Source organism: Ochotona princeps, chromosome 4 (genome assembly GCF_030435755.1).
Source record: "Ochotona princeps isolate mOchPri1 chromosome 4, mOchPri1.hap1, whole genome shotgun sequence".
Taxonomy (NCBI): domain Eukaryota; kingdom Metazoa; phylum Chordata; class Mammalia; order Lagomorpha; family Ochotonidae; genus Ochotona; species Ochotona princeps.
The window spans coordinates 84391187-84410441 of NC_080835.1; the positions used below are offsets into that span (position 1 = coordinate 84391187).

The following is a 19255-nucleotide window of genomic DNA, read 5'->3' on the forward strand; positions in this document are numbered from 1 at the left end:
CACTTGTTAATCTCTTACTCTATAAATCTTGGGTTCTATTGCATAGGAAGAAATCATAGCTCATGGTGTTTCTGCACTACTGTATGGCCTGTGGGTAAGAGGGGGCACTGTAGTTCACAAGCATGAGATCTAGAGCCAGATTAATTAAGGCCTTTGCTGGTTGGGACACTGCACAATTGCTCCTACAGCAGCTCTGCTCACATTGTTGCAAGACCTGCCATGCCCTTTTGCTTTGCTTACTGACATTTCTATCCATTCCGCAACGCTCACCTTTCCTGATCCTTTTTTTTTTCCTAAAAAGAAAATTAATCTTTTCCACTCTTGATCCCATAGAATTTTGTTCTATCTCCTTAGACTATTTATTAAGCAAATATTTGTGAAACATCGATGTGCCAGGTGCTGTTGGAGGCAGTAAGGTACAGCAGTGAATATACTGTGAAAGGACATAGTTCAAGAGCCCTTGTACCTTGAAGTTTACCATACTGCCTGAAATATAACTTCAGCATATACTGACTGACTCAAGCTAAATACTGGATGAACACAGACGTGCCAAAGGTGCAATGTCTGCTTCTTTGCTGTACATTTCCTCTTTGATATCTTCTCTTCAGAAATGCACAGAGTTCTGCTCAGCATCTCCCTTTATGAAAATGAGCGCAATTCTTGTCCTTCTCAGCAGACTGAGTGAAAGGGATCCTGCAGGAACAAGAGGCTTCTTTTGTTCACAGTAAGGTGACCACATGAGCTGCCACAGAGAGTGGATAGGGGACAGCAGTGCTTTGTTGATGCTGCAGCCCCTCTGCCCCCCCTACACCCGCCTAGGGCAGCGATTGTCTTTCAGCTCAACATGGACATCTTGTGCTACCGAGCCCGGGCCTGCCTCAAGCTCTACTCCCCTTGGTGCCAGTGCCTGTGACTGGCATTGTCACCAGATGGTTACTTCCTGCTTTCCCTGTAGGCTGCGTCTGGATAACTCATAAAACCTCTCAGGATACTGTGGCTATGTCTTCTCCTGTGAAGTCTGAACCCCAAGTTTTGGTAAGGCCCTATTCCAATTATGATCTCCTCTGAGTTTTTACTTTAAGATACTGGAGTTTTCTTAGGTTTTTAAAATTTCCATATTAAAATCAGTATTTCTTGTACCTTCATTAGACCCAAATTGATGCAACTGTGTTGTGATACGGTGAATGCTGTGCTTTATCAACTCAATTTATATTGCAGAGAAACTGGAATTTCCATGTAAAATATTTCAGCTTCCAGACATTCCAGAAAATTGTTTCTTTGCATGGTAAATTATATTTGTTTCCCATATATTATTTGTATAACATTCTTACACTGGTTTCTAAGCTATTGTTTCCTATTTCCTTAAAAGTTTATTTACTTTTACATATATAAAATCATAGTCACACAATACACACACATGGGGAGAGCGAGAGCACACTTCTTTCTGTTGCTTTCTTCCACAAATGCCCATAACAAGCAGAAGTGGGTCAGGCTGGAGTCAGGAGCCAGGAATTCCACCAAGATCTTCCGCATGGATGGCATAAGAACTTAGGCCAACATGTGCGCCTCCCAGTTGCACGAGTCTTAAGTTGGTTCAAAAGCATAGGTGGGACTCAATCCAAGGTATTTGGCTAAGGCATATAGTGTCCCAAGTGGACTGACTGGACTGTCATATCCACCTCTTTATATCCCATTGCTTTTGGGTTCCTTTGAGAAACTGCTACTTCTAATGTACAGTCTTTTAAAAATACTCTCCCTTGCAATTTGTCAGGTTTCTCTCAAAATTATAAAAAATGATTATCAGAAAGGAGTTACACAAACAGATTAAAATACGGATGTCAGTTTTCTAAATTTTGTTTTCTATAACAGTACTAGAAATAATCTAGTAGGCTACTGAAGTGTGTACCAATTAATCACAAAGCATTTTTTGTTCTTGATTTTAAACATCTTATAGAATTAAATTAGTAGTCCCCATAATGAATGAAACAAAGTATTGAATAATCAGTCTACTATAGTGCATCCTCCGAATACTTCTTCCCTTAATTCACTACCCTTCATGTATTCATTGTAATTATATGATCAAGACTATTTAATGAATTATAGATCTTATAATAAATCTAACAGTAATACATATTTTAACTTTAAACACTGGAGAACATACAGCTTAAAGGCAGTATGTGTATTTATAAAGCCATAGAAGAAATAAAATTTAGTGATCTTATATTTTATTAAGTAACTGCAAGAGATATCCAAAATACTTACTGATTCTTTAAAAACTCTTTTAAATCTGTTATCTATACAAGCATATACAAAATATGCACTTGAAGAGGTATACAGTATTTAAAAGAAAGACCAAAGGAGATTGACATAGGGTAACAATACACTATTTCGAATTAACATTTCAAACATAGACCAGTTTTTATTTAGAATTGACACAATATGTCTTGCTTTGCTAAGACAGCTGTTGTTACAGTTAGATGTCATGGATTTTTTAAAAAGAGAGCTGCTCCACACTGAATCCACTGGTCTTGGTTGCCCCCACAAGGAACATCAATATTGGTTACCACACGGTCCCGTTCAACACTTGCATAAAGAGGTAAAGAGATGCACTCATCAGGGGAATAAGGGCCGTATGCACCCTGTTGAAAAAAAAGTTGTTATAAAATACATCAATCAAAATTTTCAAGTGGCTTATAACAGAAAGTCCAAAATAACGTCAACATTTTCTTCTTTAAAAACTAATAAAATCTATATCCCATATCACTGCTGTAACAGTTAACAAATGGCCAGTTGGCTTCCATTGATAATGCCCCCAAAGCACCAAATACGGGAGTGTCCTGAGCCAAACAGAGGAGTTAAAACATCTTATCTAGGAATATTTAAGTATACACTATAAGGTCAAACAGTAGTATTACCATACAATAATCATTCTTTAGAAACTTTTTTTTTGGTAGAATCCAAATTCAAGTACAGTTTATTCTTTAGTTTGTCTTTTAAGTTTCCTGACTCTCTAATCTTTCCCTCTTGTCTTCCAGCAAGTTTACTGAAACTGTCCTGAAGAATCTCACATTCTGACTTCTTTCCATTAGCATCATGTCCCTATGTTCCTCACTCTCCTGTAAGAGTTCAATTGCAATGCATGGCAAAAACACTGCATTAAAGGGCAGGTAACATCTGGTTGTCTTTTCAGATACTAGAGGCAATTAATGATCATTTCATTCAAGATTATAAAGAATTAAGCTATTTATTTTTCTTTAGTCCAAATAGGAATATATGTAAAGAAAAAAGATTGACTTAACTTTGTTACCAGAAACTGTAACCTAAATAGGGAAGGCTAGATAAATGCTGTGTAATTTTCCTTATTGAGTTTTCAAAATGAATTTCTCACATACTCTAAAAGTGATCAATAAAATAGCATTATGAACTGGCAGACTTTAACTATATCATGTTCTTTACTGCAATGCAATTATGATCTTATTGATATTCATATTTGTAGTCCTTCCTCAACGGGAGCTCTGCAAGTTGGCTCCTCAGTTTTCATACGTTTTCAATAGCTTCCATGTCTTTCTAGCATGTCAGTTTATAAATTCATCTTGTATAGTGCCTGGCCCAGAAATAAAATTAGTCATTACTTTTGAGTTTCCCTGTTTCCTTTCAAGAGAAATAATGCCAGAGAGTTTGAGATTTGCCTGTCAGGACTTATCTGTAGTTCTCACATGCTGGGATTTTTCAGTGACCAGAGCTTGGAAATACATTTGTCTTAATGATGGGCATTCAAACTGGTACTTGCCATTCTAATTGAGGATTAGTGCTTTTACTGAATATGGTTATACTAAATAAGTTATGTTGCACTACTATGAAAATTAGATAAGCTAGACATATTCTAGAGTATTACAAATGAAGAATCGGAAGCCTGTGGAGTTACCCAAGGTAAACAGGAAGTGGCAAAGTTGCCATAAACATGGTGCAGTTGTAGCAGCACTTAAAGGCTGTTCTGTTTACCTAGGAGCTCCTGACTTTAAATAGGTTACTCCCTTAAGCATCAGTTTCCCTACTGGGGAAAGTCACGCTTGCCTGCATAGTAGGATGCTGGAAGAATCAGGAGATAGAGTAAACAGTTTAGTATATAAACACTGTATATCCGATGAGACTAGAAAATACATACTTAACATCTGCTAAATGTTTCCTATGATGCTATGATAAATATTTTTCCTTCATGAAAAAAAATAGAACACCACATTCTATTTTAGACTAAGTGGGTATTTATATGAAATTTCTAATATCCTTCAAAATGTTTATCCTTTACCTGCCTCTCCCCCCAAGCCCTCCCTCCCAGCCCCGCACACACAATTTTTATTCTTCTGGTCTTTGTTGTATAAGTCCTTGAGGAAAAACTACTCCATCTTAACGTTACTAAATCTTAACCCGCTTTAATTATAATTAAAGCAGGTTATGTAGACCCCTTTTCCAAATCAATAAAAACACCATCTGTCTTGTTCTGAAGCTTTCCAATTTATTTGAATTGATCATCCTGGCAGTTATTCAACCATTCATTAAATAACCTTTTATATGCTAATATTGTACATAAAATGGCTAAATATTTAGTATAGAAATATAGAAAATATTGATGTTCCTTGTGTATATATTGTTTCCTAAACTGCCAATTAAGCTTTAACTATCTCAATTATAATTTTTAAGATTCTTCAGAGAATCAAAATATGGAAAAATATAGCCTTAGAATACGTTAACCTGTTAACTGGAAGAGAATGAATTCTTGAGTTGGGACCCAGGGCGGTGCGGGGGAGGCTAGGAATTCAAGTAAAGGTAATTTTTAACTGTCAGTTACTAATCTTTGTCTTCTCACCGATTTTGCTTAAGTGGCAAAGCCTTAGGATTCAGAAACTACTGTAATTGTCACATTCCTTAGCCAATGTGAAAGGTAATAACCTAGTACAGGCCTTCTTCTGGTTTGGCCTAAACCCTTTAGAAAAGAACAGCAAACATCACATATTTATTGTACTGAAGTGATCTGAATTCACACCTAGTTTTAATGCCAGCTAGTGCCTTAAGTTACTTTTCTCTGCCATCCACAACTTCCATGCTCCAAAATGAAACAGCACTATCATAATAATGTTTCACAACACTGTTGCTTTTGAAGCTGGGAGCTTTTCTATCAGTCTATTTAATGTCAACAAAATTTAACTTGGGAACTTGCAAAGTTCATTTTAAGTCTATTAATGTACTAGTTTTCACAAATATTTCTATATACTTCCAAATCTGCTTTTAGTTGCAGACTTTGGTAAAGAAAAGCACTGCTGGGGTTTGATACTGTTCTTGCATTCCTCATGAGATTGAGTTGTTATTAAAAAGTATTTCCTGTTAGCAACTAAGAGATAAATGGTTAAAGCAGAAAAACAGCGCAATATTTTTGACATTCTCTATTATCAAAATGACTTGAGCATATAGAAGATCCATGAACAGCTTAATTGAATTAGAAATGTATGAACTTATTATGCTTTAATATTAGTTGAACAAGTAAAGCATAAACTGCTGAGCTGAAATATTTTTGAAAGAATTTTAGTAACCATTGACAACACTGTATACAATTAACATAAAAAGGAAAGATATATTAATGTTTCAGATAATTCACTTAACAGTACATGCAAATACTATTTTGTATATTCAAAAGTTAAACCTAAATATTGCGACTACTTTAAAGTAGTTAAGTTTATATACTCTACCTTTACTCAAACATAAGCCTTCCACTTAGTTTGGTTTAATAAAGCTAAAAGAAAATTTTACTCCTTTAGGCTAAGTAGGTATTCATAGGTATAAATTATTATATGCAAATAAACATCTCGAATAATCTTCCTGCTTTGCTAAAATGTTAGTCTGAATGTATCTGAATAAGATTAACTTCCATATATCATGCAATGAAACTTTTAAAAATGCACATTCTAAATCTAATTAGCAACATGCTAATAACTGGCACAAGACAACACATTTTCCAAAAGCAAACTGATGACACTACATATCACTTTGGCAACAAACCAAAGCAGGCTACACACTGAGTATAATTAAGCACATAAAATATAAGGCAAAATTCCCCACCAATGTTACTAGGTAGATTATGTTTATTTTCCCAGTTTTAGTTGGATTTCATTATAAAACATAAGTAAAAGCAAAATATTTCACTGATGCAAAATCCACCTAATTTGCTGTAACAAATGTTTTGAATGTTTATGAATCTGTTCAATAAATAGTTCTTAAGTGGTGCTGCAATGCGTTAAGCTGCCTCCTGCAATACTGGGCCACATGTGGGAACACAGGTTTCAATCTTGGCAGCTCTGCTTCCAGTCCAGTTCCCTGTTAAGGTGCTTAGGAAAGCAGCAACAGATGCTTCATGTATATGGAAACCTGCCCTCAGTTGGGAGACCTAGACAGAGTTCCTGGATCCTGGTCTTAGCCTGTCCCAGCCCTGACCATGAGAATTTGGAGACTGAAGCAGCAAGAGAAAGATCATTCTTTGTCACTCTTTCAAATAAGCAAACCAGAGCTTTAATACATGTGTAAGCTACACAAAAGCACAGAACATTTGCTACCAATAAATGTTTTGAAATACTTATTCTGTCAAGGATGTGTAGATAACTTTAAAAGATGTATTGTTTGTATTTGAAAAGCAGATTTACTGAAAGGAAGACAGATCTTTCATCCAAATGGCCAGAGCTGAGCCAACCTAAAGCCAGGAGCTGCTTCTGGGTCTCCCACACGGATGCAGGGTCCCAAGGCTTTGAACCACCCCTCACTTTGACCCACAAGTAGGGAACTGGATGGAAAGTGGAGCTGATGAGACATGAACCAACATTCATGGGATTCCAGCACTTGAAGGGGGAGGATTAGTTAACTGAGCCATTGTGAGGGACCCTGTAATGTTTATTATCATCTATTTAAGACAGTAATACAGAGGGAAGGTGAGACAGACTCACAGAACAGAGTTAGACACACACACATAGAATGGGAGTGAAGCAGAATGAAGGTTAGAGACAGAAATACAAAACACACACTCACACAAGAGGAGACACACAGAGGGAGACAGCAAAGAGACAAAAAACGGAGAGGAGGCAGAGATGCACAGAGACACAGAAGGAGGGCGATACACACACAGGGGGCAAGCAGGGGGAGACACAGTGAAAGAGTGGAGACAGAGGGAGACACATATACTGAAAGAGCAATGTGCACACGGAGGAGACAGATGGACAGACACACGGAGAGAAAGACTGAGAGACTCAGAGCAAGAGAGACAGAGATGGACAGAGACACACAGAGAGAAAGACCGTGAGAGACTCAGAGCAAGAGACACACAGAGATGACAGAGATGACAGAGACACACGGAGAGAAAGACCGTGAGACTCAGAGCAAGAGTTAGAGACACAGAGGTGGCTGAGATGGACAGAGACACACAGAGAAAGAACGCAGAGGTGGAGACTGACTGAGACAATGAAATAGACACCCAGAGAGAAAGACATACAATTAGAGACGAACAGTGAGACAGACATACATAGGCAGAGACATACACAGAGCAAGAGAAGGCTACAGAGGGAGAGATGAGGAGACTGCCAGGGACATACAGAGAGGGCCACAGAGAGAACGAGACAGACCGTGTCACAGGGTGAGAGTTAGACACACACAAAGGTAGCAGAGAGCCAGGAGAGACAGACAGGGAGACAGACTGACCCGGAGAGCCACACACAGAGACAGACACACAAACTGAGACAATGAGAGCAAGAGACATGCACATAGAGGGCAACTGACTAACACACACATACAATGACATACACAGAATGTGACACAGACAATAACACACACATGGGGGGCAGGCGGAGAGGGAGAGGGAGACAGACAATGTAATGATTCACTCCTCAGTGCCAGCAACAATGCAAGGCCAAAGCCAGGATTCTGCGGCTCCCTCCAGGTCTTCCACATGGGTGGTAAAGGTCCAATTACTTGGGCCATCTTCTACTGCCTTTCAGGATGCACAATCAGGAGGCTGAATTGGAAGCTGAGCAGCCAGGATTTGAATTGAAACTCTGATTTGGCATGGTTACTCCCCAAACGGCATCTTTATCTGCTACCACACCACACTGCCCACTCCACTGTCTAGCTATTTAAAAAAAACACTTCCCTCACATGTTTGAATGTCAATGGTACCTAGTGGTATTGCTTTCATAGTAAGTCCTAAGATACTAAAATTTATTTTTAAATCAGAATGTGAAAAAGATCAATTAATCTTTCAGAAATATCTTTATATATGATAATTTAACACCCCCCCAAAAGGAAATGTAAAGAAATGACTTTTTCTGAGCAGTGTACAGAATATTTTTCCTGGAAATGAAACTGCTTGAGTGGTCAAAAATCAAATTGTCAACTGTGGTGCCTGCTTGAAGGCCGATACGTTGGGGTGTGGGTACCACAATGTTACCATGGGTCTGAGTAACAGTCTTCACTGGGAAGATGGGACAAGGGCAAAGAGACTTCTTGAATAATGTCAGAGCAGGTCACAGCCAAGACTGGTCTGCAACGCACGGCAGCGCTTGCCCAAACTGCACGAGGTGGACTAACCACGAGGCCCTGGTAGAGGGGAAGGGTAAGCACGTGAGAAGCTTCCAGGGAAGGTAATCTTTGGGGCTTAGGATCTCAAAGAGGGAGGGAGGGGTAGTTCCTTAATATTCCTCATGGGGCAGTGTTAAGGAATAACGGTGTACACAAAATGTTGAGTAATGCTTCAGGGGAATTTCCTGCATAAATCTTAATTTGAATTTAACCAATTTAGCCAACAGCACTGAGCTGGAATTGAAGCAACTTTAGAAGTTATGAATTAATGAATAGTGAGTATAGATTATTCTCTATACACAGATAAAAGTAACACTAGTAAATACTTAATCAGTAGTCTTAATCTCATTAGATGTACAATCAAAACTTTCTATTCCTACATGTTCATATTTGTATTCTTGGACTATATTTTACACCTTTCATCTGACAATTTCCTGTTTCAAAGGCACTTATATTCTAAGTTCCTGTGATGAAGGGTCTGTCTTTAGAAGGTGAAAAATTAGGCAAAGTCATCTTTATTTTCTTCGTCCACTTTACAGCAGTTTAATCCAGGGTATGATATAAGGCAGACATAAATAAAATACCTTCTCTCTGTGGGAAGTCTCATAACATTTGAAAACATGGAAAATGCCCACCTTGCATGGCTGTGCTGTAGAGCAAATGAGTTGTGATCTACAAAGCACCTAACCTATTGCAGAAGGAGAAACATAATACATGCTGTTTGTTATCACCAAAGGCCTTTATATTTAATAGGCTACTGGCACTTTAAAAGCTAAATGTATATTTGAAAATCTGTTAAAAGGCCTGAATAAAATACTGCCTTGCAAACTTGTTAATGTGAGTTTGCTTCTCCCAATCTGTACTGCATGCCAACATGCCCCATACGGGCTAAGAATATCATAGGGGAAAAAGTGGATTGATGAAATTAAAACTTGTGCCTATTAAAGGGGTATTACCTGTGGAATCCAGCCCATAAAACAAGGAAGAACTGATGACACACTTGGAGAATCATGCTCATTTTCAGAAAGCCGATTTCCATCAAAACTACACCCCTCCAGTAATAAGCCACTGATCTGCCATGGAAAAACAGAAATCATTAAAACAGATGCTTAAGTCAAATGCCAGAAGTTACTGTGTTATATCTTAAGAAGAATGCATTTCATTATGGTTACTGTGTGTTTTGAATAAACTTGAAAAAGATTGCATTTTACTTGCCAGAAAATAAGATCTGTATCAGTGTTTACTATGAATCTTATAGATAGAACTGTTAATTTTACAATACTTCTAAAATACAAATATTTGGTCAAGCTACTACAGGTCAGTCTTCTGACACGAGATTAATAGAAATTACTTTTTTAAAAGCTATTTTCTCCAGGAAAGGGGAAAGAAAAGTAGAGTAAACATGTTGTCTATACTTAGAATTCTGAGCCCATCTTTCAAAAAACAGAATAAAATCTGATAGAAAAATCTTTGACATTCATAACAGAATAAAAAGAATTAATGTTGCTTGTTATACTAGCATACATTTTATTCCAAAGTGAAAATGATTCACCTTGCTAACAGCTTCCATATTTTGAATGCCCACTATTTTACAATCTGCATTATCAGCAAACCCCAAATAGTCAACAAATATGGAGCCAGCATTTTTCATTCATAATTCCTTTATTCTGATTTTAGGGCTACATTTATATTTTCATAATTTATTTTCTACCATGTTCTGCCTTCTCATAGTACTTCAAGTTTTATCATAATGGATATAAGTATACAATTGCAAAACTTTAAAAGATCATTTTTATCTATATTATAGTAATAAAATCATTTAGGTACTTAAAAATGCCTTAGCAAATGATTTAATAGTTATTCCATCATTCTAATTTTACAGCAAGGTGGTGGTTGTATGGAAAAAGAGAAGCAATTTTGTTAGTGAAACAGCTAAAATAATTTGTAAGCTTAATATTCTTTCTACTACATCACTGATGTACAGATCAGAATTTCTCCAACATTAAGGGCTTGAAAAAATGTGAATTAGGTTTTAGAGAGCCTTATTACTTTCAGTGCTAAAAACTCCCAGACAAGACAATCCTACTAACACAACCTCCAGAAACTCTCGCATAGGAATTTGTATATAAAAAAACAAAAAAACAAAAAAACTGCTAGTGCTATAACTTGCCTGTCTTGTATATCTAGAAATAGATGCACAGACTTTCCGGTTCTTCTAATTTGGGAGAGAGGTACTGTACACGGGAAAAATGTTCTCCAGGGCCTATTTTACTAACTGGTACCTTTCATCATGCAGTTTACTGATTGAGCTCCAGGGAGACACTCTTGGCTCCTGTCCCTGTTTAATTTCCCAAGTATTATCAATTACCATGTCTGCCACTTATGATAATCATCTTCTGAATTTGTCCTTTTTTCTCCCTCATAACTCAGGTCTGTCTGCAAACTAATAGTTCTCATTCCAATCACTAAAGGTTGTATAACTGATTTAACTCTAGTTTTAAGTATTTTGAATCTACTCTATATTGCAAGTTTATAAAAATAAACTTGTTTTTTAGAATACTTTAAACTTTGCACTGACCTTAATTGTATTAACATGACTTAGAATGCCCCTTTGTGATTTGGCTTCTGCCCAAGTCTATAGTGTCTGCTTCCTCTCTAAGCTCACGGTTCTGTTTGGGATCCTGAATGCACATGCTTTCTCAGATGCTGACCTCTGCACATATTTCTTCTGCTTTGGAAGTTCCTTATTACCAACACATTCTGCTGAATTTTTATACCTTACTTTAAATATTTCCTTGGGAATCATCTTCCTGCCCATAAACATGAAAATACATTCCAACATTATCATTCACTCACTATTACAAGTAATGGTAGCTAATTACAAGTACCCATTGCCTGTGATCTTTAATCAAGGTCTTCACTAGGTCATCCCTAGTAGAAAATATCACCAAATATTCTCACTGTCAAGTTCAGTGTATTTTTAAAAATGTATACTTGAATTACCAAATCAACGAATGTATGAGTTGTGCATACTACTGCATTGGAAAGGCTATTCGTAACTTTTTCTTGTAACTTCTCATCTCCATAGAGTTTACAAAAATAACAGTAGTGAACTTGCTGAGTTAAAAAAAAGTTCATTACTTTAAAATGAGGAGTTTCCTGCATGACTGATTGGCAACCTGAATTGGATTTGAACAATGAGTTTCATCTTTATTAATGACATTACTGGCTAGTTTTTACTTCCAACTATGTCATGTCTGCTTATTTCATGACTAAATTCTTATTTGGTGAAAGTTACTTCCTCTGTGGTGAAAGCACTTCAGAGGCCTCTGGGGGTCTCACTGGAACTAGGATACAGACGTCCTCTTATACTCTTGCTCTGCTCTGGAATCCCCTCCTGCTCTGTGCGTATGGCCTTCTAAGAGGCTGTAAGGGTTGCTCTTGGTTCCCACTGCAAGTCTCCATAGCTTTTGCTAATGTCTGATGCAGTTAAGAATCTGTCACCCCAGGTGGTCCCCAGAGATAGAATTGTCAAGTTCCTTCTGGACTCAGGAGAGGTGCTTTCTCTGGTCCTTACTTAGTTCCAGCTTTGGCTCCCCATCCTCTCTTGCACTGACCATCAGGGTTGTTCAGGAGCCCCCAAATTAGCTGATAGACTGATACAGAAAATTTGAACAGACAGGAAAAAGTCAGCTGGCCAATAATTGCTTAGCCTGTGCCTTACTGGTCGGGCTCCTGATTTGGCTTTTCCTAGACCTCACTAGGAAGGATGTAGAGTTCAGTTATTCCTCACTTGCTAAGTTAATGGGGATTTCTCTGCTCACCTGCCTAAGACTGTTCTACTCTTCAATTGTTAATATATGGCTTGTTAGAGTTTTAAGACTGTTTTGATTGCCCTAGAATTCATGAAGTTCTGTAAAATCTTGCTTGAATACTATAAACTGCTAAGTTTGAATAAAAAAAAGAAAAAAAGTTACTTCCTCATCATTTGTTATCTTTTTGAAAAAACTTACAAACTAAAAGATGAGTTCTGATGACTTTACAAGTTATTTTTGGCCTTTTTTTCTTTTCTAGATTCATGTTGAGGTAAACTTTATTGTACCCTATAGACTCCAGTGCTGATCTTTTCAAATCTATAAGGCAAGTTTGGGAAAGACTGGAGATCTAGTAGTTGATCTGATGGATGAGGTATCAGTTGTTCAGGTTCTTTAGCTCTGCAACTTGCTGTAATTTCTTAGACATTGCTAGTGATTCTGCAGTGGTGTCATTAAACTTGCTTTCATTGGGGAAATGGAAAGCCTAATCTCAGTACTAAATTACAGCAGTAAGCCTGGTTACACTTCCACCTCCAGAAACTATTAACTCCTTTTACTCTAACATAGCTATAGTTCTCTGCTTCATGCTTCTGGCTTTAGAATTCAATAACCTGTTTTCATCTTTATGTATGGTTTTATTTTCTGCCTTATTTCTGATAAATGAAACACTTTTTTTGTTTGAAGCCACTCAATACTTGTTCTTTTAACATGTTATCTAGCATTATACATAAGAAAAGACATATCACAGGGCCTCTCTGGGTCTTCTTCAGTTCTCAGTGGTCTATAATCAAGGTACATGATGTAACATACCAAATGAAGAAGGAATTTCAGTATACAAATATCCAAGAGGATATCTTGGATATATCTAATACTGAAAAGATTTTTTACTGAGATTAGATGCGTTTAAACAAGTGGATCCATCCTCAGGATGGTTTTAAAAACCTTAAAATTTATTAAAATACAAAAAGTTGAACTTTGAAGATTTGTGTATTTTGATGTATAATGTTAAATTTCAATATAAAGGACCACCTCACAAAAATAGTATCAAGTCTCACAACTTCTGTTCTCTAAGTGGATTTAAAGAGGTTAAGATACTGATTAGTTTGGACTAACAATTTAGTCTAAGGGAATAGAAATTAAGATTTCCAATACAACTAAATCTCAAATAGCAAACGGGGCTAATGTTGTGGTGCAACAGGCTAAGCACTTGGCTTTGATGATGGCATCCCATACAGGAGTGCTGGGTGAAGCCACTGCAGCTCTTGAGGAGCAGAAGATGGTCCACGTACATGGGTCCCTGCCATCCATGTGGGAGACACACGTGGAATTCCTAGTTCCTTGACTTAGCTTAAACCTAGCCCAACCCCAGATGATGCACCCATTTGGGGAGTGAACCAGTGTCTCTCCTACTCTCTTCTATCTATACCTACAAACATGTTTTTCTATTTCTGTTGTCTTTTTAAAAAATAGCAACCTCAATAATTCAATAGTTTTTAGTGAAAGTATTGCCTTTGATGAAAAATATATTTAAAATATCCAAATGGACTGCTTACAGTTTTGCTGAATACTGTAACTGAGAAGTAAACAAAGGTTTCCTATGAACTACAAGTAATAAGTTAGGAAATGTGCTTTTACAACCTGCACAATGGACCAGAAAAGGACAAATTCAGTTGAATTATGTTTACAACTTAACAGAAAATGTCATTGTTAAATACATATGAAAATATTGTTACTAATAATGACAATCATCTACACATTATACCCAACTATTTATATACTACATAAGTTAATACTTAGGTTATTAATATCATTTAATAATCCCAAATGAAAAATTTTTAGGGATAAAGAGAATCTTACTTTAAAATAGTTAATATTTTTCTTAAGTGATTTTCTCTTAGACGAACTTTTATTAATAACAGTACTTCCAAAGTTCATAGAAATGGGTATCATGAATAAACTTCATGGATTTAAGACTTCTTTTCACATCAGTAAGTTTACTTTTAAAATTCTATTTTCAAAGATTTATTTTGAAAAAGTAAGGAATATACATCTGCTGGTTTGGACCCCCAATCTCCTGTAGTATTGGCAGTGGGCCAGAGTAAAGCTAGGAGCTTCATCTGGTTATACCTTGTTAGGCTGCTTTTTCCAGGGAGCTGGGTGGAAGGTGGGGCAGCCAGCCCAGTGCTCTTATAGGAGGCAGCTTTACAGAGTATCAGCCTCTTACATGCTATTTTCCACAACCTTTGAGTTACTCTTGTATAATACCAAGCAGATATTTAGATATCCTCAAATTTATTGTCAACAAATTTATTACTTAAATCCACAGACAGCTAAGGCTGAAACTATTATGATAATGGCTTAACTGATTACACAGCTCCCATCTGGAAAATTAAAACTGCTAGCCTTTGTTTCACATGTTGGGGGACAATGTTGATTTTCTGCTGTGGATAGCTTTATCTTTCAAGAACTGGGGCAACACATGAGCACATTTCACAGAAGATAAAACTGGTTTTTTATACTACTAGTTACTACACAATGACATTTTTATGCATGTTATCTGAATTATTTCTTTCTCAATTGTTAGAAGGAGAGAACAACAGAATGCGATATTGACCTTAAGGATTAAAATAAAATGCAGAGGGAAGAAAGAAACTTTTTAATCCACTCAACAAAGAATGACAGTAATATATGGAGGCAAGAAAGAAAGGTTAATTTATTAATGATAAATTAAAAATTTAAGAGCACTTTTGCAACAGTGTTTGAGGCACCTGAGATAACAAAACTGGGAAAAATTCTCATGGGATTTAAATTTCAGAGGATTAAAACAACAAATCAGTTTTTAGAAAAGTTTAGTGATAAGAAAGGAAATTTTCTGAACACAGAATTACAACTGTCTAAATAGGAATTCTAAAGAGCTGGCTGCCTACAGTCTTAAATTTAAAAACAATAACATGCAATTTAGTGAACTAAACTATGGAGATTGGAAGATGAATAAACCAAAGTCTTTATCTTAAAAGTAACACCATAGTCTCATGAGGATAGATGAGCATGTATATATATAATACATCTAAGTATCGGCACAGGAAAAACACAAGAAATCTTAGGTGAGAGGATGGGAAACAGAAATGGAAAGGAGGGGAAATAGGATAGAATATGGCAATATAGAAGGTTGGGGTTGGTAATTTTTCTGTAACTTAAAATTAGTTTTAAACCATTTTTTGTAAAAGTCATGCAAGAAACAGCTAAGAAAATTTATATTGCAACAAAAATAAGTGGTTTGATTGTGAGTGCATTAGTTGACATAAAATCTTGTCTTCAGGGAGTTCATAATTTAATTTTATATGCAAGGGAGTTTCAAACGGCCATAGAAAATGCATACTATGAACTATATGGGTTAAATTTTTTGTACCAAGATAAATACAGGTCTGTCATTCACTGGCTCACTCCTGAGATGCCCACAGTGGCTAGGGCTGCATTCAAGCCAACTGAAGTGACAGGCAACCAACCTGCTACCTTCCAAGGTGCACACTAGCAGGAAGCTGGAATTGGGAAAACTGGGAATGGAGCCAGGGCCCTCATTCAGGCACCTGGATATGGGATACTGGCCTCTCAATAGCATCTTATTTGCTAGGTCACATGGTGATACTAAAACTCAGTCTTTTAATTCCACTTTTTCTCACAAACCTTTTTTAAAGTACTCTTAGTTATTACAAATACCTTACTGTGTGCTAAATCTTTATTGAATTTTAGAACAGGTAACCTAAAGGAACTATAATTTTTATGCATGTTTTTATCAAAAGTTACATTTTAAAATATTTTAAATATTTTAAATATTTTAAAATATTATATCCCTAAGATGTTTAAGATTTTCAGCCTCTATTCAGATGTGAAGATATAATGCAGTACGCATCTCTACTTCCAAACCAAAGGTGGACTCCCAATGAAACTGTTAAATATATCTTGACTATAGGGTGCTGCATTGTCTGCCATTGTCTGTACTCGTAATGTCAGGATACACTTAGACAGCAAAATGATGGACTTATGAAGGACTATTCATAATAATATAGGGGAAATTAGTTGGGGGGGGAGGAGTTTGGGGAGGGGTAAAGGAAATCCCAGAGTCTACGGCATTGTATCATAAAATTAAATTTTTTTTCTGCCTTGTATAAGCTGCTTTTCATGCTAAATCTTTTCTCCCCAAGACTGATTTATTGATCTGCAAATGTTACAGAAAGAGTGGAAGAAACAGATCTTTTATCTACTGTTCACCCCCAAGATGGTCTTAATGACCTGGCCAGTAGCAAAGGCCATCTTCCAGTGTTTAAAGATGGGTGACTTGATCAATTTTCTCACGAGCTGAGTTAAAATATTCTGAAACTAAACATTAAACTTATTCTGGTACCTTAACTTGAAGCTTTGCTTCTTGAAGTCGACCTTTCCATGAAGCTACAAATTTAAGGCTATCCACAGAATGACCCATCGTCCTGTGAAAGTGAAACATCAAATGTCAAATAGGTAATTTTCAGAAATTAGGAGCAGTTACACATAGGTAATCAATATTTATATTGTATTAAAGTAAATAGAACATTAGACTTCACTAAACTTAATGAACAATTTGTTACTCTTTTCCTCAATATTATAAATTTCTTAAGCATAGAACGTTCACTCTTATCTTCCATTTGACTAGGATCCTAAAAGCAATAGGAAGTATCCAATGAATATTTATTAGCTGAACTGAAATGTTAGCATTTATATCCTGATAGCAAACTGAAATCATTGTCACTAAATTGTTTGTCCAGTATGATTTTTGTGGCATGCCTTAATATACCATAGCGTGTTAAATTATCTGTACATATTATCCAAATGTATAAATATTTATTTAATCATTGATTTCTGATCTCTATATTTTATCTTTGCAGAAATTCTTTTGTAATTCTAAATATAATCTGTAAACAGTAGACATCATCCATGTGATTGGGAAACCCACATTTTGAGCAGTTCCATGTGACTTCTGCTTACCATATGCAACATCACAGGTAAACACATACACGGTCAAAATACGGTAAAAGTAATTTCCTAAAAGTTGCCCATGCTATTAAAAGTAATACACAAAGAGGAAATAAATATCTGGGTGTCAGCAATAAAACCATTTCTTAAAGCAATGTGATCACAAGTAAATGAAGAAAAACACACTTACTCTCACTGACACTAATCACCACGTAATTACCTTGCAGTTTCTTGACGAAGAGCATTAAGAAATGTGTCCGGGTGGAAGAGTTCTGACAAGTCAAGTGTTTCAGAGAGAAGAGTCTGTTTTCCAGCTTTATCTACCCAGTTCTAGATGAGGATGAAAAAAATATATATATATACATTTAATGAAAACTTATGTTCAAGTCATTTCCACAAGGTATCTGTAGTTTATAAATTCAAATTTTGTCTAGAATTTGGCATAATAGCCACCAATCATAAATAAATGTGTACAGTTTGATAAAAATAGAATGTTAAACTTGTAATAAAAAGGACTACTGTAATCATGTTGGGAGGAAATGGTGGGAGGAGTAAACAAGAAAATGTTTAACATTGTGATACATATGTATTAGGTGATCAATGCAAATATAGTAGTAAACCTAGTTATGTAAAAGCATTATTTAAGTATACAGAAAAATACTGGGGGGAAAACGTGTGAAATATATTGTTCCAGTAAGTCTGGCCTACTGCCTATTGATTATAGTTGCTATCATAGGTGACTGAGTGAAGACATAGCTCAAAGTAAGTGCACAAATAAACGAATACCTTGTTTTGTTTTGATGCACTGTTGCTTGGTAAAAGTGTTTAATGCAGATAGTAAATAATGTAGACAACCATTCTTCAGAAGGAGCTATCTTATATATTCCTTTATTTTTTCCCCCAAGTTATTTAGTATAAATTTAGAGCCTTAGGGATCTGCGAAGAAAATCATCTGGAACTATTACTAGCATGCTAGTAGAGAGTGTGTGTGTGTGTGTGTGTATATATATACGTATATATATGTGTATATATGTATATATACATGTATATATGTATATATATACACACACATATACAACTTTATGCAATATATAATATGTATGCATTCTAAAATGAAATCAACTATAACTCTTTAGATAGGTACTTTACCAAGAATTACACTGAAATGAAAAGCATCTATATTAATACTTGGATGAGTAACCTTTCTTGCGTAGCTTGTTTTAACTACTGCCATTCCTTTAGTGTAACTTCTACTAAACTTAAGTCTGAATTTCTAACCTTCACATTGCACGTTAGCTTTACTAGTTACATTCTTAACCATACGAGGAAAAGGGTGCTCAAGTTTTGTCCGTGGGTTTTGAGACTGACATGTAAAATTTGAAATTCTGAAATTCAAAATATCAAGATTGACTTGAACTAGCTTTCTGGATCTCATTTTAAACTATACGAACCACAATAAATTGTTCTTCATTAAGGATATTGTGAATATTAACTTTAGAGAACTGTTTTAAGAGGATTTATCCTGAATATATTAATGTAAATAAAGATTCCTTGCATTAATGATCTGCTAGTTAATGACATTTTAATTCTTAATAGACTTATTTAAAGAAATTTAAAAATCATGGAGTAAATCAAATTCCCATTTTTTTAATTATGAAAATTTGTTACGTATAGAGGGACACAGGAAGAGAGATAGTTTCCATCTGCTGCTTTGCTCCTCCAATGGCCACCAACAGCCAGGGCTGGGCTGAGTGGAAGTCACACGGGTGCAGAGGACCAAGGACTTGGGCTATCTTCCCAGGTACAGCAGCAGGGAGATGTGC

General features: G+C 36.1%; 1 protein-coding gene across 1 annotated transcript in view; it reads right to left on the bottom strand.

Moving 5' to 3' along the window:
* Positions 1 to 2272: 2272 nt before the first annotated feature.
* The window catches only part of DYNC2H1 (dynein cytoplasmic 2 heavy chain 1), a 280093-nt gene continuing 263110 nt past the window's right edge, over positions 2273 to 19255 (bottom strand). Inside the window, exons 87-90 of the mRNA XM_058663973.1 lie at positions 17653 to 17762; positions 16828 to 16909; positions 9567 to 9683; positions 2273 to 2639 (exon numbers count right to left, since the gene is read on the bottom strand). Of these exons, the coding sequence (XP_058519956.1) occupies positions 2481 to 2639; positions 9567 to 9683; positions 16828 to 16909; positions 17653 to 17762 (468 nt within the window). The 3' untranslated portion in view covers positions 2273 to 2480. The remainder of the gene's footprint in view (positions 2640 to 9566; positions 9684 to 16827; positions 16910 to 17652; positions 17763 to 19255) is intronic.